The 26,940-nt window shown below is 36.9% G+C and overlaps 1 protein-coding gene across 1 annotated transcript in view; it reads left to right on the top strand.

The window, feature by feature from the left end:
- The window catches only part of TBCK (TBC1 domain containing kinase), an 88,432-nt gene that overhangs the window by 8,630 nt on the left and 52,862 nt on the right, over positions 1-26,940 (top strand). The window contains exons 4-17 of the mRNA XM_054293682.1: positions 12,886-13,000; positions 14,494-14,567; positions 15,566-15,707; positions 16,203-16,263; positions 17,523-17,584; positions 18,334-18,395; positions 18,761-18,909; positions 19,835-19,973; positions 21,390-21,489; positions 23,374-23,423; positions 23,767-23,896; positions 24,707-24,805; positions 25,877-25,939; positions 26,722-26,848. Of these exons, the coding sequence (XP_054149657.1) occupies positions 12,886-13,000; positions 14,494-14,567; positions 15,566-15,707; positions 16,203-16,263; positions 17,523-17,584; positions 18,334-18,395; positions 18,761-18,909; positions 19,835-19,973; positions 21,390-21,489; positions 23,374-23,423; positions 23,767-23,896; positions 24,707-24,805; positions 25,877-25,939; positions 26,722-26,848 (1,373 nt within the window). The remainder of the gene's footprint in view (positions 1-12,885; positions 13,001-14,493; positions 14,568-15,565; positions 15,708-16,202; positions 16,264-17,522; positions 17,585-18,333; positions 18,396-18,760; positions 18,910-19,834; positions 19,974-21,389; positions 21,490-23,373; positions 23,424-23,766; positions 23,897-24,706; positions 24,806-25,876; positions 25,940-26,721; positions 26,849-26,940) is intronic.

The raw sequence follows: 26,940 nt of genomic DNA, 5'->3' as shown, positions 1-26,940 counted from the left end.
CTGTTTGCATATTCTCAGTTTAGTATCCTGTTTGTTGTGCTCACTGAAAGGATGCACTTAATTTCAGTTTATAACAGTCACACTAGTGCAAAATCAGCTTTCTGAAGTCTGTTCAGGAGTCAGTTAAATGTTTTAAAGGCTAGGAATTTATGTACAGTCTCACAAAAACAGTAAATACCTGATTTAAGCTCACAATGGTTTATTGCTGTTCAGAGATTTGAAAATGTGTCTCAGTCTAGCTGGTTTCCTCTGTCTTCCTGTGCATACAAGGATTTTTTTCTTGTGAATGAATTGAAAATAAGTCACAAAAAATCATTGTGGGTAGATGTTTTATACTTTACAGTCTCACTAAAGCGGCATACAAAATTTTAGTTTTTCCAAGTTGCTAGTCATTAGTATTGCTACCAAAGACCAGAATGTAGGATGTACAATTATCTTTAAGGTTCTCCATCTTTTAAACACATTTCCAACTACTCCTTTGAGATACCTTTTCCAGACAGTGTTAAAGGAGTTATTTTCTCTGCTCCTGTGCTGTTATAAAAGGAGTTGTGAGCATTTCCTTTTCTGTCATGCTTCAAGTGTGTTTCTTCTTTGAAGAAGTTGATCTGCACTTGTATTCATAACAATAAAAATGCCAGAAAATACTGACATTCAGCAGACTTTTGGCACCTACAGTACAGTTTCTGGATTGGTCTTCCATTTGTGGCTTGGACAGTCTAAGTCCATTCCTTTCTTCAATAAAATATAGTTGTCATATGTTTTGAAAGTCATGGTACTGAAAAATTACTAGTGAACCATCAGATACAAGGTATAGTTTGTTATACATGGAACATTTGATGGGAAGCAGACTGTGTCTGCAGCTGTTTACTGGTTTGGAGAAAACATGATCTGATGGATTTGGATGAGTACATTTTATTTGGCTACATTAAACAGTTGTCTGTTCACTGATTGGACTAGAGTTCTTAATGCCATCATTGCTGTTAGTGTGCTTTGGCAAACTTGAGGTGAGACTGTGGTACAGAAGGTGTTAGATGGGGAGGAAAATAATTTCTGAGAAGCCAGGCATTCTTCAAAAATGTTTGTAAAACAGGTGCAAGTCATCAAAAGGCTGAAGGTTTTACATTATTTGACTTGAAGAGCTGCATATGAAAAGAGTTTTAATGGGTTGAGTGTATTCTGCTTTGAATCAAGTCTATGTTGGAATGTCACATGAGAAATCCATATATCACAATAAGGCTGAATTTGACAAGGATAAATTATGTAATAATAAAATTAAGTAGCATTATTAAACAAACTTAAAGAGTTTTTTCCCTTAAGCATGTGTGAAGATCTATAGTTTGGACATTTAGTGTCTATAGACTTTTTCTTTACTTTCTTAATAATGCTTTACTTGCATAGGTATGATGAAAGATTGTCTGCTAGTCTGGAATTGTTTATATATTGTCCAATTATGCTTTTCTTCATGTAGAAGTACTGGTTTATTTCTGTAAGCAATTTTTAGCCTGACTGCCAGTCTTCCTGTAGCATTCCTTTTAGCATAAGTTGTCTCCTGTGATTGCCTTTACTCTCACAAGAAAACAATTGTTTGGAATGGAAAAGGGGTACAGTTTGCATGAGGCATTAGAGATGAACATTGTTGCTTGAGATATCTTGTTTGAGTGATCTTTTTAGGTATGGAACCAAATTCTTTTGTTGCATATTTGGCTGCACTGTTTGATGGCAGCACAAGGACATTTCAGAACACAAAAGTGTTTCCTCCTTATATGTGAAACATAACAGTGAGTGCATGCTTGTTTCTTATCTTGTCTTTCAGTAGGGGAAAAAAAAGTGAAGAATCCTATTCTTTGAGATTGGTAGTGTCTGCCTCTTGCTATTAAAATGTGTATTATAGCCGTATGTAATTGTCCTGATTTCAACTAGGGTAGAGTTAATTTCTTTTCAGTAGCTGTTCCGGTACATGTTTAGGATTTGGAATGAGAATGTTGTTGATAACACTGATGTTTTGGGTTTTTGCTAGGCCATGTTTATCCTGGGTTAAGAACATTTTTCCTTGGCTCATGCTCTGCCAGTGAGGAGGTTCACAGGAGAAGCTGGGAGGGAGCAGAGCTGGGAGAGGTGACCCAGACTGAGCAGTGGATGTTCCACATCATGGGCAGCACCAGCTGGGGGAGTTACCTGGAAGGTAACTCCTGGGTCTGGGGAGGTGGCCTGGCATTGCTCAGTGGCTGGTGAGCAATTGCACTGTGCATCACTGGTTTTTCCCATTTCATGACCAATGTTATTATCATTTACCATTATTACTGTTTTTTGCTTTACTGTCAATTATGACACTAATCTTATCTCAACCTACAAGTTTTACTTTGATTCTTCTTCCCAATCCACTGAGGGGAGGGGAAGAGAGGGAGGTTGAATGAGAGGCTGCATGCTGCTTCATTTCCAGCTGGGCTTAGACCATGACAATATAAAGTCTGTGCATGGGGGAAAAATGTATGATTATTTCACCCTTTTGTTCAGCTGAGCTTTTTCTTTAGTTCTTGTAGACACTTGATACAGATTTCCGTGCTAAAAGCTGTATTAAAGGTCTTAAACAGAGGATGAGTTATGCTGAGTTAATTAAGAACAAAAGTACTGGAGAGTTTTGAGTCTACAGTTTCTAGTGAAAGAGAATGTTGAGTTTCAAACAGAAAAAACACCATCCTCAGCGGGAGGGTAGCTTCATCCTGCAAGATAATTCTGCAACGAATTGTGTACGGGTCATGTTAAAATTCCATTCTGCATTAATGAGCAAATTAGTACTAATGAGCTAATGGCTGAAAGCCCAAATGTCAAAGTTGTACTGTGCAAATCTTAGGGGATTTAAAACACATTATTAATCTGAATGTTGATTTATGATAGTTGTATTTAGCATCAAAATTGCTGTAGACTGTGAGAACAAGATGTGGTTAGTATATGGTTATTTTAACAAAATGCGGTGTTTGACACTTCATCCTTCTTCTAGAAAGAAGAAAAAAGGAAGAGTGAGCACTTGTTAGACTTGCTTTATAGTGCGTCCTTCTAGAAAGGGACTTTATTTTCTTAAATACAAGTTCTTGCTTTTGGACAACTGAGCAATGTCTTCAAGGGAACATTTGTCACTGATTAGGGATCAGACAGCTGGTTTATTTAGATGCATTGATATGCTTGCAAACATCTCTAACGTCATTGTGGTTTGAGATTTGTTTCTTCTGGGCATATGGATATTCTCTTCTTGGGTGTGTAACTAAATAGGTACCAGGGCATTGGCACTGTTGTAATGGGAGTGTTTAGAAGGCTGGCAGATCAGGCTAGTTTAAAGGTTTCATTCATTCATTAGCAATAAACATCTCACTAAAGGTTGGCTTGTGCATATTATTACTCATCACTCTGTACACAGAACTGATACTTACTGTAAATTAGCTGTGTGTATCCAGTACCACGAGACTGGTGCTGTGCGGTCCACAGTGGCAGCTGTGGCCCTTGGTGGTTCTTAAAAGTCGAGGTGGTGAAGCTTGAGAGCTCTTCAAGCAAAGCATGAACGGGTCTTTCTTCTACTGTTATCTAATGCCTGATATTTTTATGTAATCAGCACTGTCCAGCCCCTGCAAAGTGTGATTTCCTGTACTTCCAGTAGTGTTTTTTTAGGTTTTGCCAGTCATCCTTCCTATGTACTTGGGTATGTCTACTGCACATTTACAGTTGGTTCTGCTTCTCTTGCCCTTTAGTCTCGCAAATTTTGGTGTGTGGTCTTCTCCTACATGCAACGGCAGCCCTCTCTATTTCCCCCTTTGATGATCACATTTGCCTTGTAAGTTTGAAGAAAATTTAGTATTAATTGTATGGTGATTGATAAATTCCTAATTTATAGTCACAGGCATCTGTTTTGTCTACACGTAAGTTTATGGTTACCTCTCCAGATAGGTGTTTCCTGCCTCTTGTGATGATGTGTACTGGTTTATAGATCAAAGTGATGTACTTCCTAGCAGCTTTTGCAAGATCAGGTGTTAGCTGTGAAATTCCTAGCAGCACCACTGCTTATTGGTCTACTTGTAAAGTCTCTTTGATCACTTGAATTTGCAGGCTGTTCTTCTTGAAACTTCCCATTCTCTTTCACTTTTTAGCAATATCTGTACCATTGATACAGGAATCCAGATTTTTTGAGCTAAGCACTAAAACATACCTAGGTAGGCTTTTGGCCTTAGATATTTAGATTTTTTTCTTAAATGTGTTATGGCCAAGTTATTTGTTAAAGTAACACTATTGCAACATATAATTTACATTGGGTGCCTGGCTTCAGAAGATCTGTATGGTGTTGCAAGGTTTGGTCATAGTTTTAAAAGTTCTGTTGAGGGAGAAGGGGTTTTAATTAGGAAAGTGGCGTGTTAATAATACTTAATCCTTTCATAGAGATGCCAATAGAAATTAATTTTAAAAAGCCAGTCCTCTCTGACTGCAAGGAGAGCACTGTTTATTGATAGCTAGTCATGATTTCTAGAGCTGTCAGTTCAGTTTATACTGCCACACAGCTGCGACAACGTTAACTGCATCAATAATTACCCTTCATTTTCGGCTTTTCTTTTAAAATTTTTCATTGATCAGATTTTTCTGATCCACCTAGGGCACCACAGTAAGAATGAGGGAATCTATCTCCTTGTATGATGAGGTTAGGGACCCATCACTTCCCTTGCAGTGTGGAGGAGACAGTCAATATGGCTGATGTTAAGTAAAACTCTATTCTCTATGCCATAGGTATAGGTCCTCCTTAAAAATAAAGTAAAATATGCAGTTGTACTGAGTTGTACATTATAACCTCAAATGGGAAAAAGCACTCCTATAATCTTAAAATGTCAGATCAATACTTTGCCCTCAGTTGCAGCAAGGAGAATTGATGGAGTATCAGTCACAATGTATGGCTTTTTAAAGGTGTCTTTGTTCAGAGGAGTCCAAAAGAAAGCAAAAGCTTTTTGGAGATCTGACTTCAATTGATCTTAATTCTACTACTTTTTGAGATCACTCCTTTTGGAGAAGGAGAGGAGAATGTGAGATGTGTTGTTTCCTTCAATGAAATTTTGGCCTTGTGACACTTGGTACGTGTATATAATGCTATTGAAGCTACTCCTTTATTGTATATTTTGAGGTCATTCTCTTGTTTTTCCCCGTTAGGTCTTGTTCTTTTATTGTCACCTGTGCATCTAGTTCTATCATGTTACTCAGTCCAACTCAGTGTATAGTCAGTTGTAAGAATGCTGAGTCTTTGATTGAGTTTTAAATGAGAGCTACTTTATCTAATTTATGTATCTAATGATTCATTGCACATTTTGGTCCAATGTAATATATCACTATTAGATGTTTTACATATGAGCCAGCTGAGGCTAAGATGCAAAAAAAAAAACTTTTTAGAAGGTAATCAGGGGCAAGATCAAAACTAGGAATGTGGATTGTCTTTCCCGTTCTGTGCATTAAATGGGATGGCACTGAAAGTTTCATTAAACTACCACTTTAGAAGGTATACTTACTTTTCAAAACTACTTTTTTCATTTGCTCTCCCTTTTTGTGGGATGAATGCTGGATGTCCAAAAGGAATTAAGGTGCAATGTTTGAAAATTTTTGGTTTATGGCTTAAATCATTCAAAGTGATAATTATCTGAAAAATCACCAGTCTGATATAATTGTTGTATTCAATTGTTGTATTCAACTTTATATACAGAGCATATAAATACAATTATTATTGTATTTATATGCTCTGTATATAAAGTTGTTCTTTATCTGTGCCTTCATCTCTTGTTTCATGGACTTTTATCATACATTACAAGTTGAGACCGTCATAAAAGTGTAACATCATCTGTGCTGCTTTTAAAGCCAGGCTTGCAGCTTAGAACTTTAGAAAAGGATTGAAAGGGCTTTCTGAGTTTCCTCAGGTGAGCGATGAACTTGTTGAAGATATCCTGTGTGAAATAACCTTGTAAATGAGTTAGAGACTTCTGAGGACTGTGTCTATAAAATTCTTTTTTTGTGTGTGTGTCTTATTCTCTGTTTGTTGCATTCCTTTCCAGTTCATTTCATTCTGATAATGTGAATGCATTTCCAAGTAAATTGGCAGTGTTTACAATCTTGGTCCCCAGTGCCATTTTTTAATCAAACACATAATAAAGTGCTAAATAAACCATTCCCACCTGCATCAAACTCTTTATGTTCTGTATAGGGTATTTTGTAATTTATTTACCCAGGAAGACCCAATTTATCTGCACATCTGGTTTTCAACCCAGTTCTGCTTTTTATCCAGTTTTCCAGCTGGTTGATTGAGGAATAAGGAGGTCAGATGGCTTTCTTGAGGTCAACGTAGTGATTGTCTCAGCTCGGATTATACCCAAACTTTATCCTTTGCTGAACCATTTGGCCACACCACTTCTAACCAGTCTATCCACATTGTTGGCAGCAATGGAACTAACTGCAAATGTCATTTTCTTTGTTTTATAGTTTTGCTTGTATTGAAATATTGTCACTTTTATGAGTTCAGAAACATTACATCTGTTCACAACCTGGTTCCCTTTCACTTTGAACAGACGCAATTTTTTGTGATGAATCTCCTTCCTGGATTCCAAATGTGTATTAGTTTCACAAGTTCAGGGATGGTGATTGATGACATTGCTGGTTTGTGTTGCTCTGGTGTGCTTCCTCAGGGCAGACCCTGTCTGACACTCTGCTTTGGGAGAGGAACCCATGTTTTCACTCCTGTCTATCACTGCTAAAAGCTTCTTAAGACTCCTGCTTGTTGAGGTTCTCTTCCTTTAGAGTGTACTTTTTACAGGAATGTGACAATGTTAGAACAAGATGCACAGATTTAATGGAGGACTTATTTAAGCATGCATTGCAGTATATGTACCTGTGAACTGTAAGTTTGAGGAAAGAGAAACTCAGAAACATGGTATCATCAGCATACTCTTACTGTGTTGGGTCTTGCTCTGTCTTCCTAAGAGAAGTCAAAACGGTTCTGGTTCCAGTTTTTGTTATGATTTCCTCTTTATTTTATGGCCACTGCATGAATAAGCAGGACTTAGTGCTAATCTACATACACATCTCCAGTACCTACAAAATTACAAGACTCTGTGCAGGAGGCTTGCCTTCTGATACCAGTCCTGTTTTGTTTTCAGATTCTGATAAGGCCTCTCTTCACTTCACTTGATGAAACATTTTTATTCAAAATAGTCCATTAAGTACTGAATGTACTTTCCAGGCACAGCTTTCTTCCTTCTAAAAACTAGGTTGGGAGCTCTGTGTTGACTGATACAAAAGCATAAAAGGAAATTAAATTTACAGCTGGCCATAACCAGTTAAAATACCACACATATATTTGAAACAGACAGAATTTTTTCTTCTTTCCTCAAGATTTTGCTCCTGCCTTCATTTTGGTCCAGGCTGCTGTTTTTACTCATGTCCTGCTGTACAGGTACATAAATGTGATAGGTTGACACTGGCCAGATGCCAGTGCACCTATGAGAGGTAGTGGGATTGATGCCCATGTTCTTCACAAAAAATTAATTATCCCAAAACCACCACAATTACTATGTACTGATTACTGTAATAGCTGCCTCTGCATCAAAAGGGGAGGTGATGTAGTCTAGAAGGTGGCACAGGACACAATAAGGAGACAGGAAGCTCTTTTGAGATACCCGATTACTCTTTTCATATTAAACTATTTAGATGGAGAATATGTATTTCCAATTAATTCATGAATGCACTTCTTTTAAAGATAATGGAGTGAATTTTTGTGTGGATTGGCATTGATTTTCCTTTAAACTGGAGGGAAAGAAACTTGTGTGAACCTGTAACTTCCATGGTATTGACATGAATGCTGGAAATTCATCTCTTCATTGTTTCTTTTGTCATGTTGGAATTCTTTTAGTCAGACAGTTTAATAAGTCAAGCCTCCTGACCCCACCCATCTCTGATTTCCATCTTATTCTTCAGTATTCAATATGTCATGCATGCAGTAGTTCTTATTTTCCCTTCAGCAGTCTGTGGTGTATGCAGCAGCTACCATGCTGCTGGCTGTCAAATGCATTTTTCCACAATTGCTTTTCCTGCTCCAGAGTCGAGCAATGATAAAACAGCAAGGAGATTTTACCCACAGAATTCTTGATGGCTGTGGAATGCCACAGGATCTAGTAGATGATATTACCAGACATGATGCTTAGGAGGCAAACTTTTCTTTCACCCAGAAGAAATCTTGTACTAGAGGAAGTTGGAAGCCAGGAAAATATCAAAGAAAATTTCTCATGTGCTTGCTCTGTATTACCTTTCTCCTAGGCATCTGCCTGCTTTTTTTTTTTTTTTTAATGGAGAAAATATAGTGGTCTGAAATAATTTTTGGTCTGAGCTAATATGACTATTTTTAGAATTTGGAAGACCAGTAATTTTGTTTAAAATGGAAATAATTAGTTGCAATAAATTGTTTGTTCCTAGAGCAGCCTATCTTGGAGTTCAGTTCCCACTTCTACAAGCAGCTGCATTACCATTCCCATTAATCACAAACCATAAGTTAAAAAATAGCCACTAAAACTGAATAATATATAGGTAATATTGTTGGGGTTATTTTAGCAGGAATTCAGCATACCACATTTTTGGCATAAAGCTTTTGATTTCTAAATAAAGCAATTCTTTTGTTTGGTCTTGTGTTTATATTGACCTATGGCTTGGGCAGTTCTGCTCAGCTGTTTCTTCCCAGGTACTGCTGGGTCCCTCCTGGCTGAGTATGCTCACTCTTGGCTCTCCAACCCCTTGATTGTTTTTAGGGCTTATTGTCTTGGTTCCTGATAATCCATCTTTCTCACTTTCTTCTAGTACTTTCCCTTTCACGCTGGCCCAGAAGTTGTTCACATTTGGATCAGGGAGTGTAGTGGGTGCACTAAGAAGCTTTCCTTCCCCACCCAACCTGTCTGAATCCAAAAAGTGACAACAGTCTCCTAAGCAATCAGATGATTTCATCAGTGGGTTTGCAGAACCACAAGAGATTGAAACTCTGCTAAACCATCTGTTTCCTGACAGGTTAGGTTTATTATTCCTGAATAAACTTCCAGAAAATGTTTTTGTGTCCTTAACAGTAAGAATTCAATAGACTGGAGATCAGGCTGGCAGCTAAGTGAAAAAGTTTATATTTTTTGTGAAGGCACAGTGCAGCCACCTGTGTACTATTACAGTGTGGAAATTAGTCATTTGTCTGGTATAGCTTTTGGTCTGACAAGTTCTGGAGGTAATAAAACAATCCTCCTTTTTGTGGGTTTTTAAGTCGACTTCCCTTCTCTCTCCACCCGCAAATGCCATGCACATGCCTCTCTTAACCATGCTGGATTTTGTACTGTTGGCTAAAATTGCTCATTTCAACTTGTAGAGATCTTTTTTTCCTTGTCCTACTTAGAGGAGGGGGCAATACAGTTCTGTTTAGTGCTTCCTTTTCTATGCATTCAAGTTACATGCCCCTAATCTGGTGTTGGTTTTAATCCTAACAGTCTTTTAATTCATTATTTCTAGTATGAAGGAGCACAAAATGACCTCTTTTCATGGCTGGTTCTTCTCCAAACCAGGATAATCATTAAATTTAACCGTTTGATTTTATACCTGTGTGCAATACTTCCTGTTGAAGAGAACCCCTGTTCAGAGGCCTGGCTGACGAGGCTACAGCTGAATAGATTTTTAGGTACTCAAACTGAGGATTAAAATGCAGACAGCTTCTTGAACATATGTTCCTTTTGCAAAGAATTTTGTTTATTTTCTTGCTGGTGGAGAGGAAAATAATCTTAAAACAAGTCTATTTGGAAGAGCTAGGCAACTCCAGTGCATCTCACACTTTTGCTTTTACTTGCTGCATCCTAGAGTGTTGCCTTAAGCAGGGGAGTGATTTGTTTTACTGTAATATGAAGTCACAGCCATGATCATCAACTGAGATGGAAGAGGCCTCAAAGCTGCCATTATGGCCCTCCTTAGGTCCATGGTGTGATTGATGTCAAACCTGCCACACTTACATTTGGCCACTTCATCTCCTGTGTTGTTTCTAGTGCTTTTACTATTGGTTTGTTTTTTTTTTCTCCACCTCCTGCTAAAGGAGGGTGCTGATACCTCTGTAGATCAAGAGGCCCAGTAGTTAATCTGGGCTACATTTATTGTAGTTCAGCAGTGACTAGTCCATTGAAAAACAGACTGGCAGCTAATTGGCAAAAAAGTTTCTGAATCTGCTCAGAGTTTCCCACCAACACTGGATTTTTCTAAGTATCCTCCTCATTTAGAACAACATTTTCTTTTTCTGTTTACGGGAGCTTTTAAAAAGTCAAGTGACACTGCAGCCTGGAAGTGGCTTTTGAATGTACTTTCTGCATTTGCTGTAGGCTGATGCAGTGCTTGAGGTGTTTGCTGTAGAAACTGGGACAGAACTGAGACCCACTGAGGCAAAGGGACAGCCTTGGTAGTGATCTCCAGTGAGGCTGGGAGCATCTGCTGAACTTGGCCTTGGGGAGTATAAAGAGAGAAATCTCTTAGCCTTAATAACAGCAGTAAGTGTAGTTGTCAGGCCCTTTGGAATTAAATGCAAATCTCATGGGTTGTAACCACACAGTGCATTTTCCCTAATAAATAAGAACTACACAAGGTGCAGCAGCACAGTGCAGAGCTTGGTATAAAGAATTCTCTCTCTGCTGAAGGACCAGTGGGAGGTACTTGGCTCAACACTTCTGCCCAGCAGGATGGCATCAAGAGTCCAAGAACACTGAGCATTGAAAAATAGTTACCACTTGTGTGTTCCTGATCGCTGTAATGGCATGAAGGGTTATCTTAAAAAGCAAAGAATCCCAAAGCAGTATTTTCATGTATTTGCCTGAGTTCTGGGGTGTCTTTTTAATAAATTGCAAGAGAAGATGGAGAATAAATGGGTGGCTGAGGCCCCCTGGTGCCAGCAGAGCGCACTGCCTGCCTTCAGCAAACAGCCGCCAGATTTCACTTTTATTAATAATTACTTCTGGTTTTTTAAATATTCTATATTTACTTTTTCTTTTTAACACAGAGAAACAATGTTTAGGCTAGAATACCTCATGATGTACTAATCGTTTACATGCAATTGTTTCCTTAGTGGAAACATAAGTACTCCATCATTAATTTTTTGCGTCTTGTTTTGCAAAACTGAGCAGAAAATGAGAGAGGGGATTCTGTTTGCCACCATTATAACTAGTACTTGCATTGAAGGCAAAAAAATATATGAGAAAGCTGAAGACTTGTAAGGGAATTTTTTTTTTCCACATTCATATTTCTGCCCAAGAATGACTGAAAGGTACACAGCTAATAGAGTCTGATGCTGTGGTGTATTTAATTGTGGGTGGGAGGGGCTAAGGAGAGAGGAGCTAGATGGTTGTGGGGTTTTGTTTTGGTTTTGTGGTTATTAGCCATGAGGTTTTGATCAAATTGCTAAGACCTTGAGAATCACTTTGAAATACTATGATCTAAGATTCAGCAGTATGGACATATGTTAGAATGGATTCCCTTTATATTTAAAACTTGCCTTAAAATTATATATTCACAACTATTGTGAATTAGTACAGAGCTCTTCTAAGAAAAAGGGGAGGATCTAGAGAATAGCTCCATGCAGGGTAACTTAGTCATGGCTTTTTTCAGTATTTCTGTGTTGCACTAGTTCCAGAATTTGTTGTAAGTGTAGCTGTTGTCAATAGCTAGCCATTTATGCTTGTAAAACAAATTTTTGTTGCTCCATCAGGTATGAGTAGCAGCTGATGAAGTTGAATAAATAAATTATTTTTGGTGTTTAGTCAGATAGTTGGCTTGTCACAGTCATCAGTCTGAAATAAATACTCCTCCTCATTTTGCTCTTGCACAAGTTTTTAGTGAGCAAGAGAAGTTGGTGAATATCCTCCAGAATGCTGTTGTATGTTATTCTTTAGCAAGGAATTAAAAGAAAAGAGAATTGGAATGTAAAGTTAGGTCTTTATAAGTAAATATGCTTTGATTTCTGGATGTTGTGTAAACCAGTGCCTGCAGAGGGAAAGTTACCAAAAAGCCCTGAAATGGCTGAGATGGAGTGGAGAGGAAGAGAAGAGTAGAAAGTTAAATGGAATCTCTTTAGGTGACATGAGATCTGTGCCTTTTGTTCTTAATTAGAGTGCACTTTGGAAGCCTGTTATGGTGATCTGTACAAATTCCTGATCAGTTATTCACAGAAACTCCTCTTTAACGCTGTCAGTCTATGGAGGAAATGATAACTTTTGTCAAAATGCATAGTTATGGCTAAATGTTTTGCATGGTAAGTTTTGTTGTCTCTCCACAAAGGTGGTAAGGTTGTTACTCCCAAGGTTGTAAAACAAAATGTGCTGAAAATGCAGATTTCTGCCTTTTTTTCTTTACTTGTTTTAGATTTTGAGATGATTGAAAACTATAGGTACAATCTAGTTAGGCCTCTCTGCATCTTCTGAATAAACTCTCGTCACTATCTGAGTTTTGAAAATATTTTGTTCAGGTGAATTTTTTTTATGAATATCAGTAGGAGACTTAAGAAGAGCAAATAAAAATAGGGGAGGGTTGAGATTTTTATTTCCTGATTAGGTGAGTTTCTGTTGAAGAGAGTATTTTACACTTTGACAGCATTTTCTACACTTCCTAGGGGGCAGTTCAGGGTGAAGAAACCTAGCTGTGGGATTTTGAGGAGATGTGTGTATGGCACTGAACATACCCCACCATATTCAATGCTGATCCCTTAAACTGTTCTGGAGTTGTAAATGTCTCACTTTTGTTTGGAATAGCTGTGGAGCACTGCATTTTTACAGATTGAAAAGTAAAACATTCACTATAACATGTTGTTGGTTTGTTTTTTTTCAGTTCTTCAAGGATCTTATGCATAGCATATGAGGTTTTGCAAGGTTTGCAGTATATGAACAAGCATGGAATGGTCCACCGAGCACTCTCCCCTTGCAATATCCTTTTGGACCGAAAGGTACAGCCACAGGAATAAATCTATGGGTTTGTTCGCTGCTAACAAGTGCTCTGCTGTGTCATAGATGGAGACTGGACAGTCACAGTCCTTTCATTGGGGTAAAAATTGCAGATCTGGAAATTTGTTTTGTTTATTTTTTTAAACTACAATTTCCCCTCATTTCCTGAGTTTCACATGTATTGCTGAATTAATTTTTCTATTCTATCCCAAACCACGCTTTTTCTCCCTTCTCAAAGTGGTAATCTAAGCCTATTTGTCATCACTGATTACTTACAAGGCCTTCCTAGCTATTTGAATAGAAGAATACTTCTTCTGGTTAATTAGCTGTCACTAATATTTCTTGTGTTCCATGGTAATATGATACTGGCCTTTTAAGATACAAAGATATTTTTTTGTTCATGTTCAATTATTCAAATTTAAGTATCTGTCAGTTCTGTCCACAGACTTTTGAGTTGGCAGAGAGGAAGACAATTTCTGGTCATAAAAGCTGAGAGACATTAACAGCTGCTGTTGTCTTCAGAGCAGTTTCTTCATCAGAACCAACAGCTAAAGAGTTTGACCTATCTGCATAACTCCTCTATCAATCCTTTTTTACTCAGTTTTGCTAGAATAACTAGATCCTCCCCTTGGAAGGCAAAGAAAGGAGAGGACAAAAATAAGCAACACTAAAAATAAGGAATCCATATATTTTTATATGCTTGTAAACAAATGAAAATCATAATAATGTTCTAACATGCAAAGGTACTCTAGGATTTTAGGAGTATTTTAAAATCAATAAAAGAACAGAAGAGGGCTGTGAGACAATAAACTTCTAAGCTCTCCCCTGCCCTTTGAAAGCTTTCTGATGTAGCCTTCTCTGTTGCACCCTCTGGAGGCTGGCTGAGTGTAATTCAATATTCTGCAGAAATAAAGCCTCTGTTTAACTTCTATGCCTAATTTTTGTTGTTTTGGTGTTAGCTTTCTGTCTTCACAAATAAAAAGAAATTACCTGGAAAAACTGTTTAAAATACATATTGATACTGTTAATGAGAGCAAGATGGTAATGAATTGATGGGACATCTCCAGAAGCAAGGCTGGGCAAATGGAAGAGTTGTGGGAATATTGGTCATGTTTAGGGAGTTCATGTTTAGGAGTCAAACAGGATTTTGAACAGTTTTGAAACAAAAAATGTTCAGTGGAGTATTTGAGCCTTTTTAATTTACTGAAAATAATACTGTAACTTAAAAAGTTTTGATGTGTTCCAACAAAGTGATTTACTTAATGCTCTTGAGAAGTAAAAGCATTAGAAATAAACACCTCTTTAACCTGCAGTGCACTTCTGCATAAGAGATGAGGCAGAAATGTATGAAGGTGTTTTTTATAGGTTTCTGTCCTCTGCCAGCTAATACAGTTTGAAATTATTTTTAAATTTTGTTTTTAACTTTTTAAATTTAACACAGATTCTTCCAGTATTGGATTCTGCTGCTCTTGATAATTCATTTTTCTCTTTGCAGGGACACGTGAAGTTGGCAAAATTTGGGCTCTACCACATGACTGCTCAGGGTGTTGATGTTGATTTTCCTATAGGGTAAGGATTTAGCTGCACAAAAAAGATAAATCAGAGACTTAATTTTGTATGAAATAAATTATGTTTAGATCACCCCTTATACAGAAGCTTCTGATAATATCACTAAAGAGGTTGTCATCTGGCTAGGTGAGATGAATGAAAAATAGAGAATGGGTACCATGCCAGCATGTTAGCCTAACTCCATGATTCCCTTTATTCAATCAGTCTTTATTCCCTACATTTGGCTTCAGATACTAATACTTCCCTATGACTTGGATTCCTAATTTCAAATTTAGGAAAGTGAACAATCAGTGCTTCGCTGTTGCCCACCAATGTAAGGTTTCTTTATAATTTTATTATTTATTTATGATGTCTCTTTATAATTTTATGATTTATTTTCAAGTGATCATACTGTATTAAAAATGACTACTTTGTTGCAGAGGGGTTTTTGTCACTTTTTGGTTTTTTGAGGTGTCATGTTGTTTCCAAATTAAATACTGAGATGATGTTTCCTTTCAAAACATGATTGTGTACTTTTTAGGTATTGTACTCAAGTGCGGACAAAAAGAAAAGTGATAATATTATTTTTAAATCATCTGGTAGAAGGTAATATGTGTCCTTAACACTTTTTGTTACCTTTTTTACAAATACAGAAGTTATTTGGTGGGAACACACTATCAATGGAAATCTACTGCCACCATCCCAAATTATGAGCCTAGGACACACTTATTTAATATCCTAATGCTGAAACTCAATCTCTCTTTTCCCTAAGATATGTAAATATACCACTTTGAAAGCTGAGTTTTACTTCCACAAAACAACAGAGCCAGTGGAAGATTGGGATTTGACCTTTTCTGTAGTAAACACTACACTGGAATGAAACTGCAACGTGTAGATTTTGGCTGAATAAAAGAGACAGTATTCTGGTTTCTCAGAATGTCAAATTATTCTGATTGTGTAATGGGAAGTCACACTTTCTGGACAGAAGGATTGTATCTAATGTTGCTGCATCTTTCTAGGTACCCATCATATCTGGCACCTGAAGTAATTGCACAAGGAATAGGCAAACCCAGTGATCACACCCAGTGTGAGAAGCCTCTGCCTTCCGGCCCTAAATCAGATCTGTGGTCTCTTGGGATAATATTATTTGAGCTGTGTGTGGTATGTAACAGAATAATTCTCTTGAATTTCTCTGGGTGAATAGTTTCATTAATTTGATTGCTCTTGAATGTGGGGTTAATGACACCCTGCCCATCACCCAAGCCCAAATATCAGGATATGCTAGCATTCCTACTTTGACAGTACTGGTTTTCGAAGGAATAGGATTATTTTGGTATGTAGGATGCTTGGTATATCTGCTAACCATGAAGGATAGTTACCTGTGGAGCCACAAGAATTTGACTGCAAGGCAGTTCCATTTAAGAGAAGTTATCAATGATACATTTTTGCTATATCATGACATGAAACTGTGTCTGCCATAGTAGGGGTAAATAAGATTTTTTGTTCTTAAATATAGTTTTGATGTGTCTAAAATTCATATGTAGAAGCTTATTTCACTGGTTTTGTATAAAGATGGGATATAATGTTATCTAAATATTTTTATGTAGTAGCTATTTCTTTCAAATTCAAGTGTAATTTGACTTCGTTGTTTTGTAGGGGAGAAAATTATTTCAGAGTTTGGAGATAGCAGAAAGACTGAAGTTTATACTTATGTTAGGTAAGTAGCACAAAATCAATTTTTCAAATTTCCAAGCAGCTCTATGATTAGAGCTTTGTAGACTAATCAGCTTATGATGCTCAGACCTAAAGCACTTTACCTTTGTCATCTTTCATCTACAGATTTAAATAGGCATTGGTAGCGTGTTGCTTCTCTAGGGAAAGTATGGAGCTGGATGCCAGGGAAAAAACTTGGGAAAAGCTGGCAGTATATTAGAGTAAGGGCAAACTGTTGAAGAAAAATTAAAGACAAGAAAACATCCTCACAAATGATGGTTGTTTTCATGGTTATTTGTTGGTTTCTGTTGGAGGAGGTTTCTGAAATTAGTTAGGAATTGATGACGCTGAAGGAAACTATCCCCTGCAGTGCCTGTGTAGTAATGGCCAATCAGGGACAAGCAGGACTCAAATAGGAAGACAGAAATAAAGAGAGATGAGAAGTGTTTTAGTGAATTGAGGCTTTTGTCTCTGGTTTCACCTTCAAACTATAAAACATCACTGCACAAGTGGAATTTTGGCTTAATGTAGATGAGTCAGGAAGTGAGACTATCCTCACAGATTTTAAAACCTGATTTTTGGTGGTGTTTATGTATAAACCATGGGAAGGGGAAAGGCATGAGTTTGCAATTTGAAGCCTTAACAGTAAGTTATCATTATCCAGAGCAAACAGCAATACTGTTAAAATTAATTGCTCTCAGGAGAAATATCTTTTTCATTCAGCAGCTAGTGCTTGAGTGCTGAAATTCTGACTGTTTTGGGGATTTGCTAACAAGGCTTCCTAAGGCATCTCCATACACTTCAATCTGAATTCAAGTTGTTGGTTTATCCACTGAAAAGCATTCATGTCCTGACTTGGGAACTATTTGTTCAATAAAGTAGTGACAAGAAGTTCTGAAATACTGCTAGTATTATCTGCAAGGAGCAACAGAGGCAAAAATTACTTCAAATTTCATGTAGGTACCCCTAAGTTCTTCCAAGGATTTATTTTATTTTATTTATTTATAAGTTGAAAGACTGTTTTTGGCAGAGACTGACACTCTGGATTAGATGTGCTACTTATCTTTCCTAGGCTTCTGTCTGCATAGGTTATAATAATTTTCATTTCTGATTTTCGTAATTCACTTTCAAGTGATGTGGCAGCATCAGTAAAAAGCCAAATTTAAGTGCTTTGTATTTGAGCAGACATTTATCTGATATTCTTTTTAATTGGTATCACTCTATTAATAATTAACTTTTTCTTGTTCTATTTGTTTTCCAAAGGCTGTGTAGATGATATTGTAACTGTATTGGCTGAAGAACATGGTTGCCTTGATATTATTAAGGTTTGTGAAACTCATTTGTTCTTCCATGCTGTCTTACCCAGAATACTTTATTATTGCTGCATAGTATTTTGCGTATTTATTTTTTAATTCATTTGGTCAATTACTGTATTGCAGTATAATGAAAAATTTTGAAGTCATAACTACATATCTGAGATCCTTTCAAATAGCCAGCACTTGTAATATTCCTTCTTAAAATCGCTGTCAGTCTCAGTAAATGTTAATGCTCTCTGAGTAGTTTAATAAGCTATAAATTTTCTTTAAAGTTTTGGTGATTAAGTATTTTTCTTCCAGAAATTATGTCCTCCAGCTGGTGCACTTCACAGATTCTGATAGTGTAGGTTTATATAGTTCAACTTTTCCTTACCCACAAAAATGATTACTGAGTGTTAGTGTCTATATATTTTGGGACATTATATGAAAGGGTTCTGATTGTTAGCAGAAGGAAGTGGCCAGGCACTGCATTGTTTCCAGCAGGGTACAGAATATCTAAATTAAAAAATAACTAAAAGGCTGCATACATGGCACATTTTTCAGATTTTTTTCCCCTAAATGAAATGTAGGATTGGGAGGTGAGAAGAATTGCTTCCCCAGAATTTTAGTCTCACACGGCCAACCTCATGTGCGTAGGTGTGAAATTTTATTGTCCTCAAAGGAATATCCTGTATGTTAAAAGTTAAGTATGAGCCAAGTGACTTGCTGAATTAAGACAGTAATAAACAGGCCTCCTCCATATTTTTCTTATGTTCCAGGACCTTTCAGAAAATGTCACAGCTCTGCTGAAGAAATGCCTTACGTTCCAGCCTTCTAAGAGGCAAGTGTTCAGTCCAAGGGCCTGGTGAACGCTGTGGGTTACTGTGAAATCAGAAGAACTGTTGCTGAACCTTTCTTTGAAATACTGACATTTGGGCTCCCTATAAGAAATTCTCAGTTTTGTGCTTTTCAGTGATTAAAAGAGAAGAATAAGAGGTCTGAATTTGGGCTGTAAACAGACTAGTTTGTTGTACCGCATGAATTGAAAAATGTTGGTGGGTATTTTTTGCTATTAAAATTTCTGAAACCCAATATAATTAGCAATAACTTGCTAAAATATTCATTACTGGGGACCTTTTTTGCCAAAATGCAACATTTTTGGGAGCACTTTGCTCTAATTGTTTTATCCTCTTCTCTTAATTTAAGGCCAACTCCAGAGGAATTGCTACATGACAGTTTGTTCAGTGAAGTATCCCCACTATATCCTCCCTTCCATAAACCTGCTGGTCTGTTCTCATCTTCTCCAAGGTGTGCCAATTTAACACTGCCTGAAGACATAAGTCAATTATGTAAAGGTAAAAGCAGGTAGTGGGATAAATGTCATTGGAGGGGGAAGGAAAATAAAGTGTTTCTGCATTTTCTCTCCAACAAATTATTGATAGACACTAGATGTTAAATGTTACAACACTAGATTAATGCAGTAAGTTGTTTAATGGAAGGAGACGTCAAGAAACATCTTTTCAGGGATATGTGCAAGCCAAAGGAGTCACATCTTAATTTTATGCTTCAAACTCAGAGGAAAAAATAACATTAGTATTCAAGTCCATGTTGCAAAAGCAGTGTTGTCTTTTGCCTTCAGAATTTGGACACATGCATGTAGAAGGCCATTGATAATTGAATTTTGCTAAATTGTAACATAAAATGATTTTTGGAAGTACTGGAAAGCAAAAGTCTTTGTGAAAGAGGTCACATTCTGGACTAAAAGATTAAAGTTCTAAGTTTTAAACCACAGTATGTTGAAAATGTTATGGCTCTTAAATCCTGATTAGTTTTTTTTTCTTATGAGCTTGGAGATGTTTAGAAAATCTCATCTAGACAAAGATTTTTTGCCTTGTTAGAATGAGGTATGTGAGGAGAAGAGAGATTATAAATACTCAGTAGGAATCACTTGTTTCTTATTTTTAGTCTTAGTGCTAAGCATAGAACACTGTTTTGTTTTGTTTAAAAACACACAGGAAGCAAAAGTCCACACTCAATGTATTCATGTGAGGAGTTCATGGCAAACTGCAGAAATAGCTGCATTTGTAATGACTTCTTTCCTTAAATCTCCTTAAAGAGCACTTGCAAAGGAAAGATCACTTTTCCTCTAACTTCACATTAAGGTCATGACCTTTCAAGCAGAATAATTTTTTTTTTCAGCAGTATGTGTTTAGAGTTGTAGAAAGAAATACAAACTACCTAAAAGGCTGTAATTTATTTTTGTGTCATTTCTCCCAACAGATGAAGATAATGATTACCTAGCAGAAAGATCAGTTGAAGAGGTTTATTATCTCTGGTGTTTGGCTGGAGGAGACTTGGAGAAAGAACTTGTCAACAAGGAAATAATTAGATCAAAGCCACCTGTCTGCACACTTCCCAAGTAAGGGTGGGGAAGCACTTTAAAGGGATGGATGGATGGATGGATGGATGGATGGAAAACAATAGTTATTGCGAGAACATACTTAGTTTAAAGACCTGAATATGTGAAAACACTGAAAATGGCATTCTTGAACAGAAGAAAATTTTCCCTTCCCCTCTTATCTGGTTTAAGGTATTATTTGAATGCCTTGTAACTGTCTCCTACCTATTGCTTTCTGAATTTGAAAAGATGCTGGTGAAGTGGAAAATACTGTAATGGGAGTCCTTAAATTTTGCACACTTTCCAATAGTATTAAGTTTTACTAATAATGTCTCACTGTGCTTCAGGGGGATATTTGTAATCTAATTTAATATGTTATGTAGTGAATTCTCACATTCTGAATTCACTTTCACAGAGCAGCAGTACTGAATGGAGAACCCAATTATTCAGCAGATCATCTAATTACTTTTTTTCCAAAATGCTTTGTTTTATGATTTAGAACTCTGTATCAGCATTTTAGTGATTGCTACTTTTATCTTACTGTAAAATTACTGCACATGTTGCAATTTTATATTGAACATTGATGTTTTAATCCTATGATCTGATCTTAACAGCATAATTAGCTGCCCATATATATCAATTTACTGTTTCTGTGTTTAAAAACCAGGTGAAGTATGTTCAGCCAAAATCCAATATCTTTTAAAAGAAAGATGGTGGAAATAGATTTTAAGTGTTATTTTGGTATCAAAATTAGTGTGAGATTTTTGAGGGGTTGCTTATTTCTTTGCTCATAGGTGAATGCCGATGCTTTTCAATTTTGAGGGACAAATATTTTCAACCATACTGTCTCTCTTGAGGATGAGGAGTTAATTTCAAAAATGCAATCTGTCTCCTAAGTGACACTGAGAATGCTAGATTAAACTATGAAAATCAGTTTCATGTGGCCTTCTTTTAAAATATCATAATAATGGAAAATTTCTGTACACTCTACCTTGGATACATTTGCATCCTTAGATGGACTGCAACAGAAAAGGTCAGACTTTCACTTGGGGTTTTTTGTCGTGATGGGAACTGCCTTTCATATGATAATAATATTTTATTTTTGCTTTTCACAATAAATGACAGATCTGTTCTGTGTGAGAACAAGCAATAAAAGGGGTTATTAATCCCATATCTCATAACTCTTTCTTTATGTGCAAAGCAAAGTTACAGAGAACCTGAAATGTGCCATTTTACAAAAGAAGCTGTCTGAAAAACTTAAGTTTATTGTACATTCCCTTGATAGCAGGTTTCATGCCATGCAGAGTCAATACAGTATACTTCTAAGACCTAATACTTTGTTTTAAAGAGGAAACTTCTTGATGTAAGAGATTTTTTCCTAGCTCAAGTCCTGTGTTATAAAGTGACCTGATTTTTTTGTTGTTCTCATTTTTGAAGCTTTTTATTAGAAGATGGTGAGAGCTTTGGGCAAGGACGAGATAGAAGTTCCCTCCTAGATGACACAACTGTGACTTTGTCTCTGTGCCAGCTCCGAAACGTAAGAGTGATACTGTGCATTCATTACGTTTTCTGCAGAAACATTTGTTTAAAGGGAATATGTAACAGCAGCTCCTACTGCTGTTTCTGCCAACAGAAGTGTCACTGATTCCAAGAGAACACTTCTTAGTGTCCAAGTCAGATTCTGGTTTGTGCAGTTAAATTAAAAAAACTGCCTGCAAAAACTTAATAAATTTTATTTGTCTTCTGTCCCTCCCTTTCGTTTTTCTGTTACCTGCTTTTTTCCAGTGTAGTGCAGATTGTTCTGTACCACTTGGTATTCTCCACAATTGCTACAAACTATTTGCTCGGGGAGTGTCTTCTGTATGCATTAATTACTGTCTGTCAATGGCTCACATTATCCAAAAGCAAACCAATTCATTTCCGTTTCGGCTCCTCTAAAGTTTTATACTTAACATTGGATACCAATGTTTTGCTATTTGATTATTAATTTTTGGAATACATGGCATGAAATGGCTAGTTCAAAAGATCTCTTCAAAGCATTTTGCAAAAATGCTGTAATGTAGTTTTCTTCCATCTTCATTGGGAAAATCAGCACATGATAACTCATGGTTTGGCTTGGTGTAATGATCAGTTACAAGATTTACTGTATCTATCACTGAAATGTTTTAATTGTTAACTTGTCTTTGCTCATGTAGAGCTTTATTGCTATCAAACTGAGAAACTATGCTGCACTGTTTGCAGCTCGCTTTTTATAGTAGCAAATTCAATTCTGTCAGGTTTTTTCTTTGAAAAACCCTTTTCATAATACAGGGGTTAGGACAAAAAAGAAGGTGACTCCTGACTGCCACCTTAATATTGGAGGTAGTGTGTCAAACACTGTGTAAACACATTTCTTCAGTAGAACTTTGCACTGCTTCACACAAATGCATCAAGGCAGACCAAAGAACTGGGTTATTTTTGTCAGTACATCAGTGGGGCTTGCAAGGCAGGAGGGAGGTTAAAAATATGCAACATCTATTTTAAACATAATACACTCTGCAGCTTCTGCTGTTGTTCTCACTAGAGGGCAGTTTTTAAAGGCTTTTTTTAAACATTTTGATCTGAAATTTTGGATATTGCTGCCTACTTCTATAAGTGCAGCAGGAAATAATTGCATACTGAAGTTTCATTTTGTGGAAGATGCAAGACTGAACCTTGCAATGTTAGTTGAAATAAGTTTTTGAACTTGTGCAATTTTTCAGACACCTTTATAGAGCAGAGCATGATGCTTATAATCAAAAGTGGAGCAGTACTGAGTGAATGGAGAGTGAACTCTTCTGTCAGCCCCAAGAGGAGCAGGCTGTGTGCCGTGTGCCTGCAATTTTAAGGGCTGAACTGCAAGACAGAGCACTGCAGGGAACATGGCATTAAACATTAATCATGCACCATTAGAGGTCTGAAAACTTCAGTCAAAAATCCAGCCATGTTTGTCTGTCACCTTTGCTGAGTGTATTTCCTAAAAGGAATTTGCATAACTCCTGACCTGATAAGAACCATATAAGCAAGTTGTGCAGTTGCTTTGCAGCTACTTGGATAGGAAGTCCATGAAGAAAAATGAGGCAACAAAGAGGAACTATGTAATACTATTGATCTATTAATCCATGGTGCCTATAAACTATTTTTTGTGTGGAAATAGGTTTAGGGAAATCTTTATGCAGGAGGACTTCCATCAACTCCAAAAGTCTGTATTAGCAAAAGGTTTTATTCTTGAAGGCTGAATGCTTCATTGCTAGCAAAGGACTGAGCTAATGTTTAGGTCTCAAGGCAAGTTACTTAATTTGACAAATGAATTGCTATTTAATAGTTTTTGTATTCCACTAAGATTTCCACTTGAATTCTGAGCAGCATTCTGGTAACAAATTATTTTTCTTCCTCCTTTCAGAGACTGAAGGATGTTGGTGGAGAAGCATTTTATCCACTGCTTGAGGATGAGTAAGTATGTGTGTAAATTGGTACATCTGTAACACACTGAATTTTGAGTTATTAGTTTTGTTTTTGTGGCACACTGCACAGCTAGATGTAACTGCCTCCCAAAAGCAAAACTAACATGTCTTTGTTTGGCTCTGAAAGCCAAGAGCTGATAAACATGCTGCACTTCAGACCCTGATACCAAACTGAGGATCTTAGCTTCTGTCCTGGAAATCACTTATTTGTGTTAAATATTCAAAATTACTCATTTATTCTTGTTTCTGACTAAGAAATGCTTCATTCAGTATTAATTATTTTCAGGGATTGTGTTTTCTTGCTGTTCACTGTTACCCTTTTTTTTTTCCAGCCAGCCAGCTTTACCTCATTCCAACAGTAACAACGAGCTCTCTGCAGCCGCTACCCTTCCTCTGATCATCCGGGAGAGGGACACAGAGTACCAGCTAAATAGAATTGTCCTGTTTGACAGGCTGTTGAAGGTATGGAGTCCTTGTGATGCTGGATAATTGGATTTGGTCTGTTAATTGGAAGATTTTGAAATACCAAGTAATTGTAAAAGGAAGCAGAGGTACAAGAGACCACAGCAGGAAAGGGAAAAGAAAAAAACCTTTCAGAAGTGTAAGAAGATTGAAAATAAAAATAGAACAAATTACTCTCAGTACTGGTGAATATAAACTTAGATTTTAAAGTATCCACATGGAAATAGAGCTGCTGCTAATGCTAGTTACTTACTGATAAAAATAATTTTATATCCTTTATTTTATAACAGACTAAGCTATTATAGGTATAAATATGCCTGTAACATTTCTGCATTTCCAAGCAGTGAAGTATTTGAAGACATGGCAGTGCCATGTTATTAATGTGAGAGTTTTACTGGGTAAAGGAATAGCACCCCCTAATTTACATATATGCAGAGAGATAGATTTCTGTTTAAGAACGAGAGAGCTGATGCACATTATCAGGCGTAAACTAGAAATGTTTCATAAAACCAAGGTGGATATATATTATGAAAAAACATATGTAATGAAGAAAAAATTGATAGTACAAATTTGGATTAGTAGATCTATCCAGTATATACCAAAGCACATGAATGCATTTATGAGAAAGAGCAGACATGTTAACATCAAACAGTAGTCCTTCATTCAGGCCTTCCAGTTAGGGATTAAATTCACTTTTTGTGTAACTTGTATTCACTGTTTTCATTTGGGGAAAGACTGTTCCTGTTTTGAGATTTGAATTGTTTCAGTTACATGATAACATTTTTTTTGGGTAATCTCTTCTCTTTGAAGGCCTATCCATACAAGAAAAACCAAATTTGGAAAGAAGCCAGGATTGACATCCCTCCCCTTCTGAGAGGCATAACCTGGGCTGCCTTGTTGGGTGTTGAGGTAAGGATGTTTGTAGAAGTTCCAGTACTGACTGATGATGGAGTGTGTTTGGAATGGGGTCCAGGAAGCTGGAATGGGGTTAAAGATCTGGCAGGTAGGTTGCTGGAATTTCAAACAAAATGAGTCATGAAATTGTGCAAATAAAGATGATGCTCTGACAAACTTGCTTCTTTTCTGTAAGGTTATTGGATTTCAGAAAGCATATGTGAACTTGACTGCCTTTAATTTTGATTATTATTTTCAGTGGAAAATAATAGCCTGACATTTGGTAGTTAACTGGGGTTTTTTGTTTTGATTTTTAATATTTTGACAAATGCAGCTGACAGTCCTTCTACTCCAGTCAGTAGGAGCCCACACAGGAAATGTATTTTTCTCACCTACCAATCAATACACTTCCCAGAAAGAGTGGAGAATAAATTAGTCAAATGCAGTCCTTTGGGACAATGGAATGTCCCAGAAATGAGGTCTCCTTACAGAGTTGCTGGACTACCCAGCTTTTGGATTTACCTTGCTTGCAATCCTGCAGCAGCAGATCATAAAGATTCTTAGTGATAACACATCCTAGGTTATTCAGGAGATTTAGCTGAGGATGTGGTCTTTTGAGTACCATATACTATAATCAACAAAAAAGCTGGAAAGATTAATAAAAACTGCTGGTCAGGCTTGTAGCCTGAGTCTTGGGAAATGAGTCAATTTTCATGCTTCAGCAACTTGCCAGCTGTACAATATGGGTGTTTTCCTGTCCCATAACATTAAAATGGACTTGTTAATAGAATAGAGAGCACCTTTTGACTTGAAAATGGGAAACTACAAAGTGCATAGCTTTCTACATAAACAACTGAAAATCACTGAAGATCAGGCTGAGGAGATCTATAGGAAGGTCTGTATGTCTTGAGTTAATAACAGAATAAAGATGGTTTTGTTGAAATTAAGCTGTCAGAATCTTCTGTTCTTCTGCTAACTAAAGTTCCTAACAAAAACAGTGAACTTCTCATATCACCATGTACAGTGTCATGTGCACTTATGTTGGCGAGGGCTTTCTAAATTCAAATATTCTTCTTCCACATTTAGGGTGCCATAGAAGCAAAATATGATGCCATTGATAAAGACACACCGATTCCTACAGACAGACAAGTAAGATTTGCAGTGTTACCAAATATTGTCACTTGAAGATTCCCCTTGCCCTCCAACCTTACACTGTAGCAAAAATCTTGCAAACAGATCGACACAATTACTTTCACTCAACTTACAACATGGGGAAGCTGAAATCCTTTTTTACTTTGTGATCACTGTTTCTGTAGCAGCAGTGTAGTAAACAGTATTAATGGTTTATTGTTAAAAATCATGGGTTTACCAAATGCTTGCTGTGCCTGTTGGACCTTGTAGCAATAATGCTGAAGTCCTGTAATGTGAGCTATACTTCACAGAAATGGGAGTTTGAGTTATTTTGTTCTACAAGAAGAGAATGTTCTCAAATGTTCTCTTACCAGACATAAAAAGACATTACAAACAGCTGTTCCTTTCAGCTGGGTGAAGAAATATTTTCTACCCAATTGGTTGCAACATTGAGAACTCTGATTTGGTTACCTTTTAAAGCAAAGCAGTGTTACCACCTAAAATGAGTCCAGAAGTAAAAAAAACCCTGTAATTATTGTCTGTTTTCTGCCTTTTTCAAGGGCTAGAACCCTTTAAAAAATATAAGTGCAGAAAAGGAGGAAAAAAAATCTCTATTTTAAAACTTTGGTGTAGCAGGTTCCCTGTCAGTTTTGGTTTTGAGAGTGATGGAGGAAGGAGACTATGTATAATGGTGGTCTGACCTACATATTTTGGCTGACTTCTGCCTCTAGTGTTGTAAGATTGCTGTAGTGCTGCCCCACTCATCCCAATTTCTCTTTGTGTGCTTGGCTGTGGTGCAGATTGAAGTTGATATTCCTCGTTGCCATCAGTATGATGAACTGCTGTCATCACCAGAGGGTCATGCAAAGTTCAGACGTGTATTGAAGGCCTGGGTTGTTTCCCATCCTAATTTGGTGTACTGGCAAGGTGAGTTTGACTGGTTGGCAAGGGTGGATAATTGAATGGAAAGCTTTGATTGACTTAAAAGTACCTCCTGCTTTTCACCCCCACAATATAAG

Source organism: Melozone crissalis, unplaced genomic scaffold (genome assembly GCF_028551555.1).
Source record: "Melozone crissalis strain CALT ecotype California unplaced genomic scaffold, PUWL_Pcris_2 ptg000006l_1, whole genome shotgun sequence".
NCBI classification, from domain to species: Eukaryota; Metazoa; Chordata; class Aves; order Passeriformes; family Passerellidae; genus Melozone; species Melozone crissalis.
The sequence above is the reverse complement of the archived record's forward strand: the minus strand, read 5'-3'. Positions and strand labels throughout refer to the sequence as shown.